The sequence below is a fragment of the Sphaeramia orbicularis genome, unplaced genomic scaffold (assembly GCF_902148855.1).
Source record: "Sphaeramia orbicularis unplaced genomic scaffold, fSphaOr1.1, whole genome shotgun sequence".
NCBI classification, from domain to species: Eukaryota; Metazoa; Chordata; class Actinopteri; order Kurtiformes; family Apogonidae; genus Sphaeramia; species Sphaeramia orbicularis.
The window spans coordinates 20001-36791 of NW_021941501.1; the positions used below are offsets into that span (position 1 = coordinate 20001).

The 16791-nt window shown below is 45.1% G+C and overlaps 1 protein-coding gene across 1 annotated transcript in view; it reads right to left on the reverse strand.

Annotated features, from left to right (window-relative positions):
* The window catches only part of LOC115415976 (E3 ubiquitin-protein ligase MIB2-like), a gene marked incomplete at its 3' end in the record, with an annotated part of 25088 nt that extends 18803 nt beyond the window's left edge, over window positions 1-6285 (reverse strand). Inside the window, exon 1 of the mRNA XM_030129656.1 lies at window positions 6071-6285. Coding sequence (XP_029985516.1) covers window positions 6071-6270 — 200 coding nt within the window. The remainder of the gene's footprint in view (window positions 1-6070) is intronic.
* Between the last annotated feature and the right edge of the window lie 10506 nt (window positions 6286-16791).

Below are 16791 nucleotides of genomic sequence, written 5' to 3' on the forward strand. Positions count from 1 at the left end.
TGTCTGTCTGTCTGTCTGTGTCTGTCTGTCTGTCTCTGTCTGTCTGTCATGTACACTGTATAACAGAGGAATAAATAGAACATTGAAAGTATGTAAAGTTTCACTTTCGTTTCATGATAGCGTTTGTTACGTTAGTTATAGTCCACACCCGCAGGTATAGAACTGCATGCCCCTCCTACACCCCGGCTCTGACAACTGTTTTTTTTTTTTAAATAAATAAATAAAATCCCCACACACACACACACACATACACACAAATACACACAGTGTCCTAAACAGTTTGTTCTCTGTCCTAAAATAAATCCTGTGGTTCATTGTGTTGTCAGTGTTTCTCTTCAGTTCGTTCCGACAGAATACCAGTTTACCCTCCTGTTAATGTTGCACTTCATGTGGAATTTTTATGTTCTTTTTCTGCAGAATGTGAACTGACAGAACTGGGATTAGATTTTTCATGTTTGTTCGAAACCACCTTTCAGGGAAAAGTGCAATACTAATGTTTCAAATACATTTAGTAATATTAATAATTTATTTTATTTTCTACTTGATTTATAGCAGCAGAATTATATTATTCCGGTTTTTCTATATTCTAGTGTCTCCAAAAATTGGGGGAAAAATGTTAAAAAAACATTCATTAATGTATTAATAGACATTTTGAGGGGTTTTCTTTCTTCCCATACCGAACCAAAAAAAAATGAACAGTGGCTTTGAAAACCGAAAACGTACTGAACTGAAAATTTTGTGTACCGTTACAGGCCTAGGGTGTATGTATATATATATATATATATATATATATATATATATATATGTCCTTAGGGGTCAAATGAGTGTCCATTTGTGTCCAGAACAGTTGTCCTACAGTCATAGAAGTGTGTGTAAATAATGCTAATCCATTTGTGCACAGACTACTGATATTCTCTGACAGTGGAAGCTCTATTTTCATAAATATTGGATTTGGAATAGCACGTGGATGGGAAAACTTTTGCTGGTGGACGGACGTGACATTACCCATGATGCTCTGGTCAGTCCCAGTACTTTATTAGGAATAAACTTCTAGACTTCCTATTGTTAATTGTGCTCTTCTTCCTAAATGTTGGTATTGTGGATCTGAAACAATCCCAGCTGACACAAAAACACTAAATGTGTCAGTGGACGGATGTGACATGGTTGTTGTGGATCCCATCATACTGATGCTCTGCAGCCATGTCAGCGTTTACACTAATGATCCCTGTGCAAAAACTAGGAGCACTATTATTTATTGGATAGTTTAGCATCAGACTAAAGAGGAAAGAACAATCTAGAATTGTTCTTTGTGTCTAAAAATGCTTCTTATTGTAAAAGTGTTGATGTAAACAGTGCTGTGTGCCATTCTTCATGTATGTATTGGTGGAACAGAAGCAGGATGGATCAGCACCATACTCCAGATTGAACCTGTACAAATAAAACATGTGATATGGAGGAGAGAATCTGGGAAGAAAAACTGGGGAATCCAAAAGAAGAGAAGATTTGTTTTTCAGCTCAGTTCAGTTCAAATAGAACTTGTCCATTTGTGACATGAAAATATAGCATTAATTGTGCTGAAATGGTTCATTTTGGAGCTGAAAACATAGTTCATATGAGCATCAACATGTTGAACAGAACTGAAATCCTGTCCATTTGAACAACTGTCATTTACCAACACAGAGTTCCTTTGGATTCACTGAGACTGATTTAATATGAACACAGACACAGAAGAGCTGTGAGCACATGTGAGCTGATAGTTACATATATGAGCATTATTTCAACAAAATTCTAAGCATTTCTTACAACTTTTTTTTTTTTTTTTTTTTTTACAAAAATGGACACTCATTTGACGCCCTAAGTAAATTTTAGCTGATATACATATTTCCATGTGTTTGTGTAAGTTGGGGTGGGGACTTGCTGTTCTGAAGGACATCCAACCTGTACACAGTGTCTGACACATCCATGTTCTGGAGCTGAACATCTACACAGATGGATACAAATAAAAAGAAGCCCACATGTCCACATACTTTTGTCCATCTGACTTCAGTAATGAGGCTAACAATCTGAGAGCTGAAGTGGACATACAGGTGGACACACAGGTGGACATACAGGTGGACACACAGGTGGACATACAGGTGGACACACAGGTGGACACACAGGTGGACATACAGGTGGACACACAGGTGGACACACAGGTGGACACACAGGTGGACATATAGGTGGACACACAGGTGGACATACAGGTGGACACACAGGTGGACATACAGGTGGACACACAGGTGGACACAGAGGTGGACATACAGGTGGACACACAGGTGGACATACAGGTGGACACACAGGTGGACACACAGGTGGACACACAGGTGGACATACAGGTGGACACACAGGTGGACACACAGGTGGACACACAGGTGGACACACAGGTGGACATACAGGTGGACACACAGGTGGACACACAGGTGGACATACAGGTGGACACACAGGTGGACATACAGGTGGACACACAGGTGGACACACAGGTGGACATACAGGTGGACACACAGGTGGACATACAGGTGGACACACAGGTGGACATCTGTTATTGGTGCCCTGATGGGGCCAGCTGGAGCCACACCCCTTCAGGAGCCACGCCCCTTTATGAGCCACTGAAGGGTTTAAGAGTCCACTCCACCCAATAGGAACGGCTGGTGTGTGTGTGTGTGTGTGTGTGTGTGTGTGTGCGTGCGTTGTATTATGTGTTGTGTGTTTGTTGATTATGTGTTGTTATGTGTTGTGTGTGTGTTGTTTATGTGTTGTGTGTGTTGTTTATGTGTTGTGTGTGTTGTTTATGTGTTGTGTATGTGCTGTTTATGTGTTGTGTGTGTGTTGTTTATGTGTTGTGTGTGTGTTGTTTATGTGTTGTGTGTGTGTGTTGTATTGTGTCTGTTGTATGTGTGTGTTGTTTGAGTGTTGTGTGTTGTATTATGTGTTGTATTGTGTGTGTGTGTTGTGTGTGTTGTTTGTATGGTGTGTTGTTTGTGTGTTGTGTTTTGTGTGTGTGTGTGTGTGTGTGTCAGAGCCGATTAAACCCTAGCCCCCCCCACCGTCTCCTCGTAAACATATGTTACTCACATATGCTGCTCTGACCGCTCACACACACACACACACACACACACACACACGATGATTAAACAGCAGAGCTAAGACGGAGCACATGACTCCAGTCCAGTGGACACTCTGTCCACTACAGCACCGGACACACACCAGCACCAGATCAGACACAACAACTGGACTACTAGGACCGTTCAGTATCAGTAGGACCACTAGGACCGTTCAGTATCAGTAGGACCACTAGGACCGTTCAGTATCAGTAGGACCACTAGGACCATTCAGTATCAGTAGGACCATTAGGACCATTCAGTATCAGTAGGACCATTAGGACCATTCAGTATCAGTAGGACCACTAGGATCGTTCAGTATCAGTAGGACTATTAGGACCGTTCAGTATCAGTAGGACCATTAAGACCATTCAGTATCAGTAGGACCACTAGGATCGTTCAGTATCAGTAGGACTATTAGGACCATTCAGTATCAGTAGGACCACTAGGACCATTCAGTATCAGTAGGACCATTAGGACCATTCAGTATCAGTAGGACTATTAGGACCATTCAGTATCAGTAGGATTATTAGGACCATTCAGTATCAGTAGGACCATTAGGACCATTCAGTATCAGTAGCACCACTAGGATCGTTCAGTATCAGTAGGACTATTAGGACAATTCAGTATCAGTAGGACTATTAGGACCATTCAGTATCCGTAGGACTATTAGGACCATTCAGTATCAGTAGGACTATTAGGACCATTACGACCGTTCAGTATCAGTAGGACCACTAGGATCGTTCAGTATCAGTAGGACCATTAGGACCATTCAGTATCAGTAGGACCACTAGGATCGTTCAGTATCAGTAGGACCATTAGGACCATTCAGTATCAGTAGGACTATTAGGACCGTTCAGTATCAGTAGGACTATTAGGACCATTCAGTGTCAGTAGGACTATTAGGACCATTACGACCGTTCAGTATCAGTAGGACCACTAGAACTGTTCAGTATCAGTAGGACTATTAGGACCATTCAGTATCAGTAGGACTATTAGGACCATTACGACCGTTCAGTATCAGTAGGACCACTAGGACCGTTCAGTATCAGTAGGACCATTACGACCATTCAGTATCAGTAGGACCACTAGGACCGTTCAGTATCAGTAGGACCATTATGATCGTTCAGTATCAGTAGGACCACTAGGACCAATAGGACCGTTCAGTATCAGTAGGACCATTACGACCATTCAGTATCAGTAGGACCACTAGGACCGTTCAGTATCAGTAGGACCATTACGACCGTTCAGTATCAGTAGGACCACTAGGACCGTTCAGTATCAGTAGGACCATTATGACCGTTCAGTATCAGTAGGACCACTAGGACCAATAGGACCGTTCAGTATCAGTAGGACCATTACGACCATTCAGTATCAGTAGGACCACTAGGACCGTTCAGTATCAGTAGGACCATTATGACCGTTCAGTATCAGTAGGACCACTAGGACCAATAGGACCGTTCAGTATCAGTAGGACCATTATGACCGTTCAGTATCAGTAGGACCACTAGGACCAATAGGACCGTTCAGTATCAGTAGGACCATTACGACCATTCAGTATCAGTAGGACCATTAGGACCAACAGGACCGTTCAGTATCAGTAGGACCACTAGGACCAACAGGACCGTTCAGTATCAGTAGGACTGGAGGAAAGTCAGGTACACAACAGATCAGAATAATTCATTTGACGGAGCGGATGCAGTTCCACCTTCACATGTTCCGCTTCATTGTGTTTCTTTCAGAACATCTTCTAGGAAGCTGACAGCATTACCATGTTAATCCACAGCGCAGACAATGTTAGCATGTGTTAATCCACAGCGCTGACATTGTTAGCATGTGCTAATCCACAGCGCTGACATTGTTAGCATGTGCTAATCCACAGCATTGACACTGTTAGCATGCTAATCTACAGCGCTGACACTGTTAGCATGCTAATCCACAGCGCTGACACTGTTAGCATGCTAATCCACAGCGCTGACACTGTTAGCATGCTAATCCACAGCGCTGACACTGTTAGCATGCTAATCCCCTCCCTTTAAATCTGCTGGAATTACAAAAGGAACAGTGGCGGACGGTACATCCGGCTCAGGCCTCACCCTGTCTGTCATGGAACAACCAGAATGTCAGCAGCACTTTAGAACCTCCACAGCTGCTATTGTCTCCTCAGGAGGACACAGTGGACCTGCATGTCCACATCTGCCCCTCCTAACCTGTCCTTCAGACCCTAACACGTGTTTGTCCACTCACAGCTGGACAGTAACACACTAAGGATGTCCCCGTCTGAGCTAAAGAGCAGCATATGCTACTGATCTGGCATTTTTTAGAAGATCGGATCAGATTTAGTCACATGATCAGGCCAATCAGGACAGTCACTATGTCATCACAGGCTAAAACTGTAGTTCTGTGTCCAGTTGCAAAATATTCATGACGTTGTAAAACAGCGCAGCACCGTGTCCCATGTTCCAACAACAGAAATGATGTAAATAAAACACTCTTATTACAGCAGAGAAGATGGCTGAAGCTGATACGGTAAGATGGATCTCAAATGATGAACAATACAACTTAAAGTAGGCTAGCATCAATAGCTAACGTTAGCTAGCTAGTACTAGCGCTAAACATTAGCTTATATAACGTTACCTGTCTATATGTAACTTTGTGTGATATTGGTAAGTACAGTACTTATTCTAACATGGCTAATTAAATGCTGACGTTACCCGGGTACAGTAAGGTTAGCTTTAATGCTAACAGCCTTATGTTTGCTAGCTCAACCTGCTAGCTCCTCTTTGTCACTGACTCCTGAACCTTCCCTGTCAGACCTCCACCTGGCGTTAAACTAACTCTTCTAAGTCTTTGAACTGACTTGGGGAACCTGAACCTGAAAACCGGTCTGAGCCGTGTGGGGGGGGGGGGGGGGGGGGGGGGCTGGTACTCACGGCTGGGAGTGGGCGGTCTCATAGCGTTCGAAGGCGTGGCTCAGGTCATGCTTGTTGTTCATGTAACACTGAGTGCACAGGTCGTAGTCAAAGCACACCTTGCACTTCCATCGCATTCCCATGATGCCGTGCTTCTTGCAGCTGTCGCAGATGATGTTGGAGTGGCGTACGCCTGGAACAAAAAAACAACACAAGGTCATGAGCAGCGGCGTCAAACCAGTTTAGTTCAGGTTCCACATTCAGTCTGATTTGATCTGCAGTGGGCCGGACCAGTAAAATAATTAAAAAAACTATGAATAATGACAGCTAACAATTTATGTCTATGTTTTAGTGTAAAATAAAAAAACATTAAGTTATGAAAATACTTACTTTTATAAACTATCCAAACAAAACAGATGTGAATAACCTGAAAAAACTGACATTTCTTCAGATAAATAAGTGTAATTTTCTCAGTCTTCTTCCTCCACTTCTCATTAGTCCATGTGCATTCTGGATCAGATCTACAAAGACACTAAACACTGAGGAACAGGAAGAAAAGAGTTCAAACTGGACTGAATTTAATACAGACATTTCAGGTTGGACACATTTGTTCAGGTTAGTCACATTTTATTGGTACAGGAGAGTTTGGAAATGGAAAGATTTGCAGAATTTAATGTGATTTTTTGCACTAAAACAAAGACAAACGTGATGTTAATTCAAGATTTTTTGCTAAATTAAAGATTTTTTGATGGAATTGAACTTTTTTTTTTCCTTAATTCAACATTTTTTCCTTAATTCAAGCTATTTTTTTTGTCACACGATAGTTTGTAAAAGTTAATATTTTCATAATTTAATGTTATTTTTTGCAGTAAAACAGACAAAAAATTTGCAGTTGTCATTATTTACAGACATAATGTAATATTATTTTTCCATCAAACCCAGTAGTAAATCTGCAGTCCTTCTTTTGTGTGGGTTCTTCTGCTGTTCTTATTGGACTGTAGATCAGATTGGTCTGGATGTGGAACCCACACAAACATGAGTTCCACAGCCTGGACTGTGGAATTTAGACACTTTGGAAATTCATTTGTTATATGTTAATTCTAGATTTTTTTGCTTAATTCAAGATTTTTTGCTAAATTTGAGATTTTTTTTTTTTGTCTTAATTCAAGATTTTTTTGCTTAATTGAACAGTTTTTTTGTTGCTTAATTCAAGATTTTTTCCTTAATGCAAGCAAATTATTATTTTCTTGCTTGATTCAAGATTTTTTGATAAATTTGAGATTTTTCAAGATTCAAGATTTTCTTTTCTTAACTGAAGATTTTTTTTTGGTCAATTCAAGACTTTTTTGCTTAATTCAAGATTTTTTGCTTAATTTAAGATTTTTTTTTTTGCTCAGTTCAAGATTTTTTTTTTTGCTTAATTTGAGATTTTTTTTTATGTAATTGAAGGTTTTTTTTTGTTCAATTCAAATATTTTTCCTTAATTCAAGATACTTTTTTGCTTAATTCAAGAGTTTTTGCTTAATTCAAGATTTTTTGCTTAATTTAAGATTTTTTCTTTTTTTTTTTTGCTTAATTCAAGATTTTTTTTGGGGCTTAATTTAAGATTTCTTTAACTTAATTGAATAAATTTTTTTGCTCAATTCAAAAATTTTTCCTTAATTCAAGCTAATTTTTTTTTTGCTTAATTCAATTCAAGACTGTGAATTTTTACACTTTGTAAATTCATCCCAGGGGTCAGACTGGAACTTTTGGGGGGCTGTGTTTGGCCCCCGGGACGCATGTTTGACACTCCTGGTTTAGCTCCACTGAAAACCTTTCATCCATTCATACAGTAGGATCTTTCGTTTGGAAGTCACTCAACTGTTTAATTATTTCACATCCTTGTAAAATTATTTTTCACAGACTAATATCATGAGAAATGGAAGAAGTGAAGCAAAAACAGGAGGACAGAAATAGCCCCGCCCCCTCAGCTCCTCTCCTCCGCCTCTTTCTTTCGCTCCATTAAATGAAGGGCAGAAAAATATGGCTTTAAATGAAGCCAAATGCTAACGAGTCCCACATTAATGTGTGTGTGTCAGGCAGGTCATAAATAGAGCTGGATGACGGACTGTGACAAACGGACTTCAACAACTGAAATATGGGCTTTGGAAAAGGAGCAGGAGCCACCGAGACGACACCCGACCATCCACAACACACGGACACAACTGCACCGGGGGGTCACAGGAGAGGCTGTGATCAGTGAGGATGGAGAACCAGACCGACGCATCAGGTCTGGACCACATCCACCATTACAGTCTGGACTTTATGGGGATCTGATCCATGTGTACTGACCCATGAAGGACCTGGACTATGAACCACTGACAGTACTGACCCATGAAGGACCTGGACTATGAACCACTGACAGTACTGACCCATGAAGGACCTGGACTATGAACCACTGACAGTACTGACCCATGAAGGACCTGGACTATGAACCACTGACAGTACTGACCCATGAAGGACCTGGACTATGAACCACTGACAGTACTGACCCATGAAGGACCTGGACTATGAACCACTGACAGTACTGACCCATGAAGGACCTGGACTATGAACCACTGACAGTACTGACCCATGAAGGACCTGGACTATGAACCACTGACAGTACTGACCCATGAAGGACCTGGACTATGAACCACTGACAGTACTGACCCATGAAGGACCTGGACTACATACCACTGACAGTACTGACCCATGAAGGACCTGGACTATGAACCACTGACAGTACTGACCCATGAAGGACCTGGACTATGAACCACTGACAGTACTGACCCATGAAGGACCTGGACTACGTACCACTGACAGTACTGACCCATGAAGGACCTGGACTATGAACCACTGACAGTACTGACCCATGAAGGACCTGGACTACGAACCACTGACAGTACTGACCCATGAAGGACCTGGACTACATACCACTGACAGTACTGACCCATGAAGGACCTGGACTATGAACCACTGACAGTACTGACCCATGAAGGACCTGGACTATGAACCACTGACAGTACTGACCCATGAAGGACCTGGACTATGAACCACTGACAGTACTGACCCATGAAGGACCTGGACTATGAACCACTGACAGTACTGACCCATGAAGGACCTGGACTATGAACCACTGACAGTACTGACCCATGAAGGACCTGGACTATGAACCACTGACAGTACTGACCCATGAAGGACCTGGACTATGAACCACTGACAGTACTGACCCATGAAGGACCTGGACTATGAACCACTGACAGTACTGACCCATGAAGGACCTGGACTATGAACCACTGACAGTACTGACCCATGAAGGACCTGGACTACATACCACTGACAGTACTGACCCATGAAGGACCTGGACTATGAACCACTGACAGTACTGACCCATGAAGGACCTGGACTATGAACCACTGACAGTACTGACCCATGAAGGACCTGGACTACGTACCACTGACAGTACTGACCCATGAAGGACCTGGACTATGAACCACTGACAGTACTGACCCATGAAGGACCTGGACTACGAACCACTGACAGTACTGACCCATGAAGGACCTGGACTACATACCACTGACAGTACTGACCCATGAAGGACCTGGACTATGAACCACTGACAGTACTGACCCATGAAGGACCTGGACTATGAACCACTGACAGTACTGACCCATGAAGGACCTGGACTATGAACCACTGACAATACTGACCCATGAAGGACCTGGACTATGAACCACTGACAGTACTGACCCATGAAGGACCTGGACTACGAACCACTGACAGTACTGACCCATGAAGGACCTGGACTACATACCACTGACAGTACTGACCCATGAAGGACCTGGACTATGAACCACTGACAGTACTGACCCATGAAGGACCTGGACTATGAACCACTGACAGTACTGACCCATGAAGGACCTGGACTATGAACCACTGACAGTACTGACCCATGAAGGACCTGTACTATGAACCACTGACAGTACTGACCCATGAAGGACCTGGACTACATACCACTGACAGTACTGACCCATGAAGGACCTGGACTATGAACCACTGACAGTACTGACCCATGAAGGACCTGGACTATGAACCACTGACAGTACTGACCCATGAAGGACCTGGACTATGAACCACTGACAGTACTGACCCATGAAGGACCTGGACTATGAACCACTGACAGTACTGACCCATGAAGGACCTGGACTATGAACCACTGACAGTACTGACCCATGAAGGACCTGGACTACGTACCACTGACAGTACTGACCCATGAAGGACCTGGACTATGAACCACTGACAGTACTGACCCATGAAGGACCTGGACTACATACCACTGACAGTACTGACCCATGAAGGACCTGGACTATGAACCACTGACAGTACTGACCCATGAAGGACCTGGACTATGAACCACTGACAGTACTGACCCATGAAGGACCTGGACTATGAACCACTGACAGTACTGACCCATGAAGGACCTGGACTACGTACCACTGACAGTACTGACCCATGAAGGACCTGGACTATGAACCACTGACAGTACTGACCCATGAAGGACCTGGACTACATACCACTGACAGTACTGACCCATGAAGGACCTGGACTATGAACCACTGACAGTACTGACCCATGAAGGACCTGGACTACGAACCACTGACAGTACTGACCCATGAAGGACCTGGACTACATACCACTGACAGTACTGACCCATGAAGGACCTGGACTATGAACCACTGACAGTACTGACCCATGAAGGACCTGGACTATGAACCACTGACAGTACTGACCCATGAAGGACCTGGACTATGAACCACTGACAGTACTGACCCATGAAGGACCTGGACTATGAACCACTGACAGTACTGACCCATGAAGGACCTGGACTATGAACCACTGACAGTACTGACCCATGAAGGACCTGGACTATGAACCACTGACAGTACTGACCCATGAAGGACCTGGACTATGAACCACTGACAGTACTGACCCATGAAGGACCTGGACTACATACCACTGACAGTACTGACCCATGAAGGACCTGGACTATGAACCACTGACAGTACTGACCCATGAAGGACCTGGACTATGAACCACTGACAGTACTGACCCATGAAGGACCTGGACTACGTACCACTGACAGTACTGACCCATGAAGGACCTGGACTATGAACCACTGACAGTACTGACCCATGAAGGACCTGGACTACGAACCACTGACAGTACTGACCCATGAAGGACCTGGACTACATACCACTGACAGTACTGACCCATGAAGGACCTGGACTATGAACCACTGACAGTACTGACCCATGAAGGACCTGGACTATGAACCACTGACAGTACTGACCCATGAAGGACCTGGACTATGAACCACTGACAATACTGACCCATGAAGGACCTGGACTATGAACCACTGACAGTACTGACCCATGAAGGACCTGGACTACGAACCACTGACAGTACTGACCCATGAAGGACCTGGACTACATACCACTGACAGTACTGACCCATGAAGGACCTGGACTATGAACCACTGACAGTACTGACCCATGAAGGACCTGGACTATGAACCACTGACAGTACTGACCCATGAAGGACCTGGACTACATACCACTGACAGTACTGACCCATGAAGGACCTGGACTATGAACCACTGACAGTACTGACCCATGAAGGACCTGGACTATGAACCACTGACAGTACTGACCCATGAAGGACCTGGACTATGAACCACTGACAGTACTGACCCATGAAGGACCTGGACTACGTACCACTGACAGTACTGACCCATGAAGGACCTGGACTATGAACCACTGACAGTACTGACCCATGAAGGACCTGGACTACATACCACTGACAGTACTGACCCATGAAGGACCTGGACTATGAACCACTGACAGTACTGACCCATGAAGGACCTGGACTATGAACCACTGACAGTACTGACCCATGAAGGACCTGGACTATGAACCACTGACAGTACTGACCCATGAAGGACCTGGACTACATACCACTGACAGTACTGACCCATGAAGGACCTGGACTATGAACCACTGACAGTACTGACCCATGAAGGACCTGGACTATGAACCACTGACAGTACTGACCCATGAAGGACCTGGACTATGAACCACTGACAGTACTAACCCATGAAGGACCTGGACTACATACCACTGACAGTACTGACCCATGAAGGACCTGGACTACATACCACTGACAGTACTGACCCATGAAGGACCTGGACTACATACCACTGACAGTACTGACCCATGAAGGACCTGGACTATGAACCACTGACAGTACTGACCCATGAAGGACCTGAACTATGAACCACTGACAGTACTGACCCATGAAGGACCTGGACTATGAACCACTGACAGTACTGACCCATGAAGGACCTGGACTACATACCACTGACAGTACTGACCCATGAAGGACCTGGACTATGAACCACTGACAGTACTGACCCATGAAGGACCTGGACTACATACCACTGACAGTACTGACCCATGAAGGACCTGGACTATGAACCACTGACAGTACTGACCCATGAAGGACCTGAACTATGAACCACTGACAGTACTGACCCATGAAGGACCTGGACTATGAACCACTGACAGTACTGACCCATGAAGGACCTGGACTACATACCACTGACAGTACTGACCCATGAAGGACCTGGACTATGAACCACTGACAGTACTGACCCATGAAGGACCTGGACTACATACCACTGACAGTACTGACCCATGAAGGACCTGGACTATGAACCACTGACAGTACTGACCCATGAAGGACCTGGACTATGAACCACTGACAGTACTGACCCATGAAGGACCTGGACTATGAACCACTGACAGTACTGACCCATGAAGGACCTGGACTATGAACCACTGACAGTACTGACCCATGAAGGACCTGGACTACATACCACTGACAGTACTGACCCATGAAGGACCTGGACTACATACCACTGACAGTACTGACCCATGAAGGACCTGGACTATGAACCACTGACAGTACTGACCCATGAAGGACCTGAACTACATACCACTGACAGTACTGACCCATGAAGGACCTGAACTACATACCACTGACAGTACTGACCCATGAAGGACCTGGACTACATACCACTGACAGTACTGACCCATGAAGGACCTGAACTATGAACCACTGACAGTACTGACCCATGAAGGACCTGGACTATGAACCACTGACAGTACTGACCCATGAAGGACCTGGACTACATACCACTGACAGTACTGACCCATGAAGGACCTGGACTACATACCACTGACAGTACTGACCCATGAAGGACCTGGACTACATACCACTGACAGTACTGACCCATGAAGGACCTGGACTATGAACCACTGACAGTACTGACCCATGAAGGACCTGGACTATGAACCACTGACAGTACTGACCCATGAAGGACCTGGACTATGAACCACTGACAGTACTGACCCATGAAGGACCTGGACTACATACCACTGACAGTACTGACCCATGAAGGACCTGGACTACGAACCACTGACAGTACTGACCCATGAAGGACCTGGACTATGAACCACTGACAGTACTGACCCATGACGGACCTGGACTATGAACCACTGACAGTACTGACCCATGAAGGACCTGGACTATGAACCACTGACAGTACTGACCCATGAAGGACCTGGACTATGAACCACTGACAGTACTGACCCATGAAGGACCTGGACTATGAACCACTGACAGTACTGACCCATGAAGGACCTGGACTACATACCACTGACAGTACTGACCCATGAAGGACCTGGACTACATACCACTGACAGTACTGACCCATGAAGGACCTGGACTATGAACCACTGACAGTACTGACCCATGAAGGACCTGAACTATGAACCACTGACAGTACTGACCCATGAAGGACCTGGACTATGAACCACTGACAGTACTGACCCATGAAGGACCTGGACTATGAACCACTGACAGTACTGACCCATGAAGGACCTGGACTATGAACCACTGACAGTACTGACCCATGAAGGACCTGGACTACGTACCACTGACAGTACTGACCCATGAAGGACCTGGACTATGAACCACTGACAGTACTGACCCATGAAGGACCTGGACTACATACCACTGACAGTACTGACCCATGAAGGACCTGGACTATGAACCACTGACAGTACTGACCCATGAAGGACCTGGACTATGAACCACTGACAGTACTGACCCATGAAGGACCTGGACTACGAACCACTGACAGTACTGACCCATGAAGGACCTGGACTATGAACCACTGACAGTACTGACCCATGAAGGACCTGGACTATGAACCACTGACAGTACTGACCCATGAAGGACCTGGACTACATACCACTGACAGTACTGACCCATGAAGGACCTGGACTATGAACCACTGACAGTACTGACCCATGAAGGACCTGGACTATGAACCACTGACAGTACTGACCCATGAAGGACCTGGACTATGAACCACTGACAGTACTAACCCATGAAGGACCTGGACTACATACCACTGACAGTACTGACCCATGAAGGACCTGGACTACATACCACTGACAGTACTGACCCATGAAGGACCTGGACTATGAACCACTGACAGTACTGACCCATGAAGGACCTGGACTATGAACCACTGACAGTACTGACCCATGAAGGACCTGGACTACATACCACTGACAGTACTGACCCATGAAGGACCTGGACTACGAACCACTGACAGTACTGACCCATGAAGGACCTGGACTATGAACCACTGACAGTATTGACCCATGAAGGACCTGGACTATGAACCACTGACAGTACTGACCCATGAAGGACCTGGACTATGAACCACTGACAGTATTGACCCATGAAGGACCTGGACTATGAACCACTGACAGTATTGACCCATGAAGGACCTGGACTATGAACCACTGACAGTACTGACCCATGAAGGACCTGGACTATGAACCACTGACAGTATTGACCCATGAAGGACCTGGACTATGAACCACTGACAGTATTGACCCATGAAGGACCTGGACTATGAACCACTGACAGTACCGACCCATGAAGGACCTGGACTATGAACCACTGACAGTATTGACCCATGAAGGACCTGGACTATGAACCACTGACAGTATTGACCCATGAAGGACCTGGACTACGAACCACTGACAGTACTGACCCATGAAGGACCTGGACTACGAACCACTGACAGTACTGACCCATGAAGGACCTGGACTACGAACCACTGACAGTATTGACCCATGAAGGACCTGGACTATGAACCACTGACAGTACTGACCCATGAAGGACCTGGACTATGAACCACTGACAGTACTGACCCATGAAGGACCTGGACTACATACCACTGACAGTACTGACCCATGAAGGACCTGGACTACATACCACTGACAGTACTGACCCATGAAGGACCTGGACTATGAACCACTGACAGTACTGACCCATGAAGGACCTGAACTACATACCACTGACAGTACTGACCCATGAAGGACCTGAACTACATACCACTGACAGTACTGACCCATGAAGGACCTGGACTATGAACCACTGACAGTACTGACCCATGAAGGACCTGGACTACGTACCACTGACAGTACTGACCCATGAAGGACCTGGACTATGAACCACTGACAGTACTGACCCATGAAGGACCTGGACTATGAACCACTGACAGTACTGACCTATGAAGGACCTGGACTACATACCACTGACAGTACTGACCCATGAAGGACCTGAACTACATACCACTGACAGTACTGACCCATGAAGGACCTGGACTATGAACCACTGACAGTACTGACCCATGAAGGACCTGGACTACGTACCACTGACAGTACTGACCCATGAAGGACCTGGACTACGTACCACTGACAGTACTGACCCATGAAGGACCTGGACTACGAACCACTGACAGTACTGACCCATGAAGGACCTGGACTATGAACCACTGACAGTACTGACCCATGAAGGACCTGGACTATGAACCACTGACAGTACTGACCTATGAAGGACCTGGACTACATACCACTGACAGTACTGACCCATGAAGGACCTGGACTACGTACCACTGACAGTACTGACTGTAATCGGTCCATTCCACTTGATCACCTGCCATTAGACTCATATCCCCCTTAATAAGCTGACATTACAGTTACTCCATTTAAGTAATCTATTATTAATGTTGCTAAATGTGATGGAACATTTTAAACGCCTTCACTGTATTAGTGAACCTAAGATCAGCCATAATCTGGATATGATACACTGGGATGGTGAAGCACCTCTGCTAACAGTGCTATGCTAACAGCGCTATGCTAACAGCGATATGTTAACAGCGCTATGCAAAAAGGACTATGCTAACAGCACTATGCTAATAACACTATGCTAACAGCACTATGTTAACAGCGCTATGCAAACAGCACTATGCTAACAGCACTATGCAAACAGCGCTATGCTAACAGCACTATGCAAACAGCACTATGCTAACAGCGCTATGCAAACAGCACTATGCTAACAGCACTATGCAAACAGCACTATGCTAACAGCACTATGCAAACAGCGCTATGCTAACAGCACTATGCAAACAGCACTATGCTAACAGCACTATGCTAACAGCACTATGCTAACAGCAGTATGTTAACAGCGCTATGCAAACAGCACTATGCTAACAGCACTATGCAAACAGCACTATG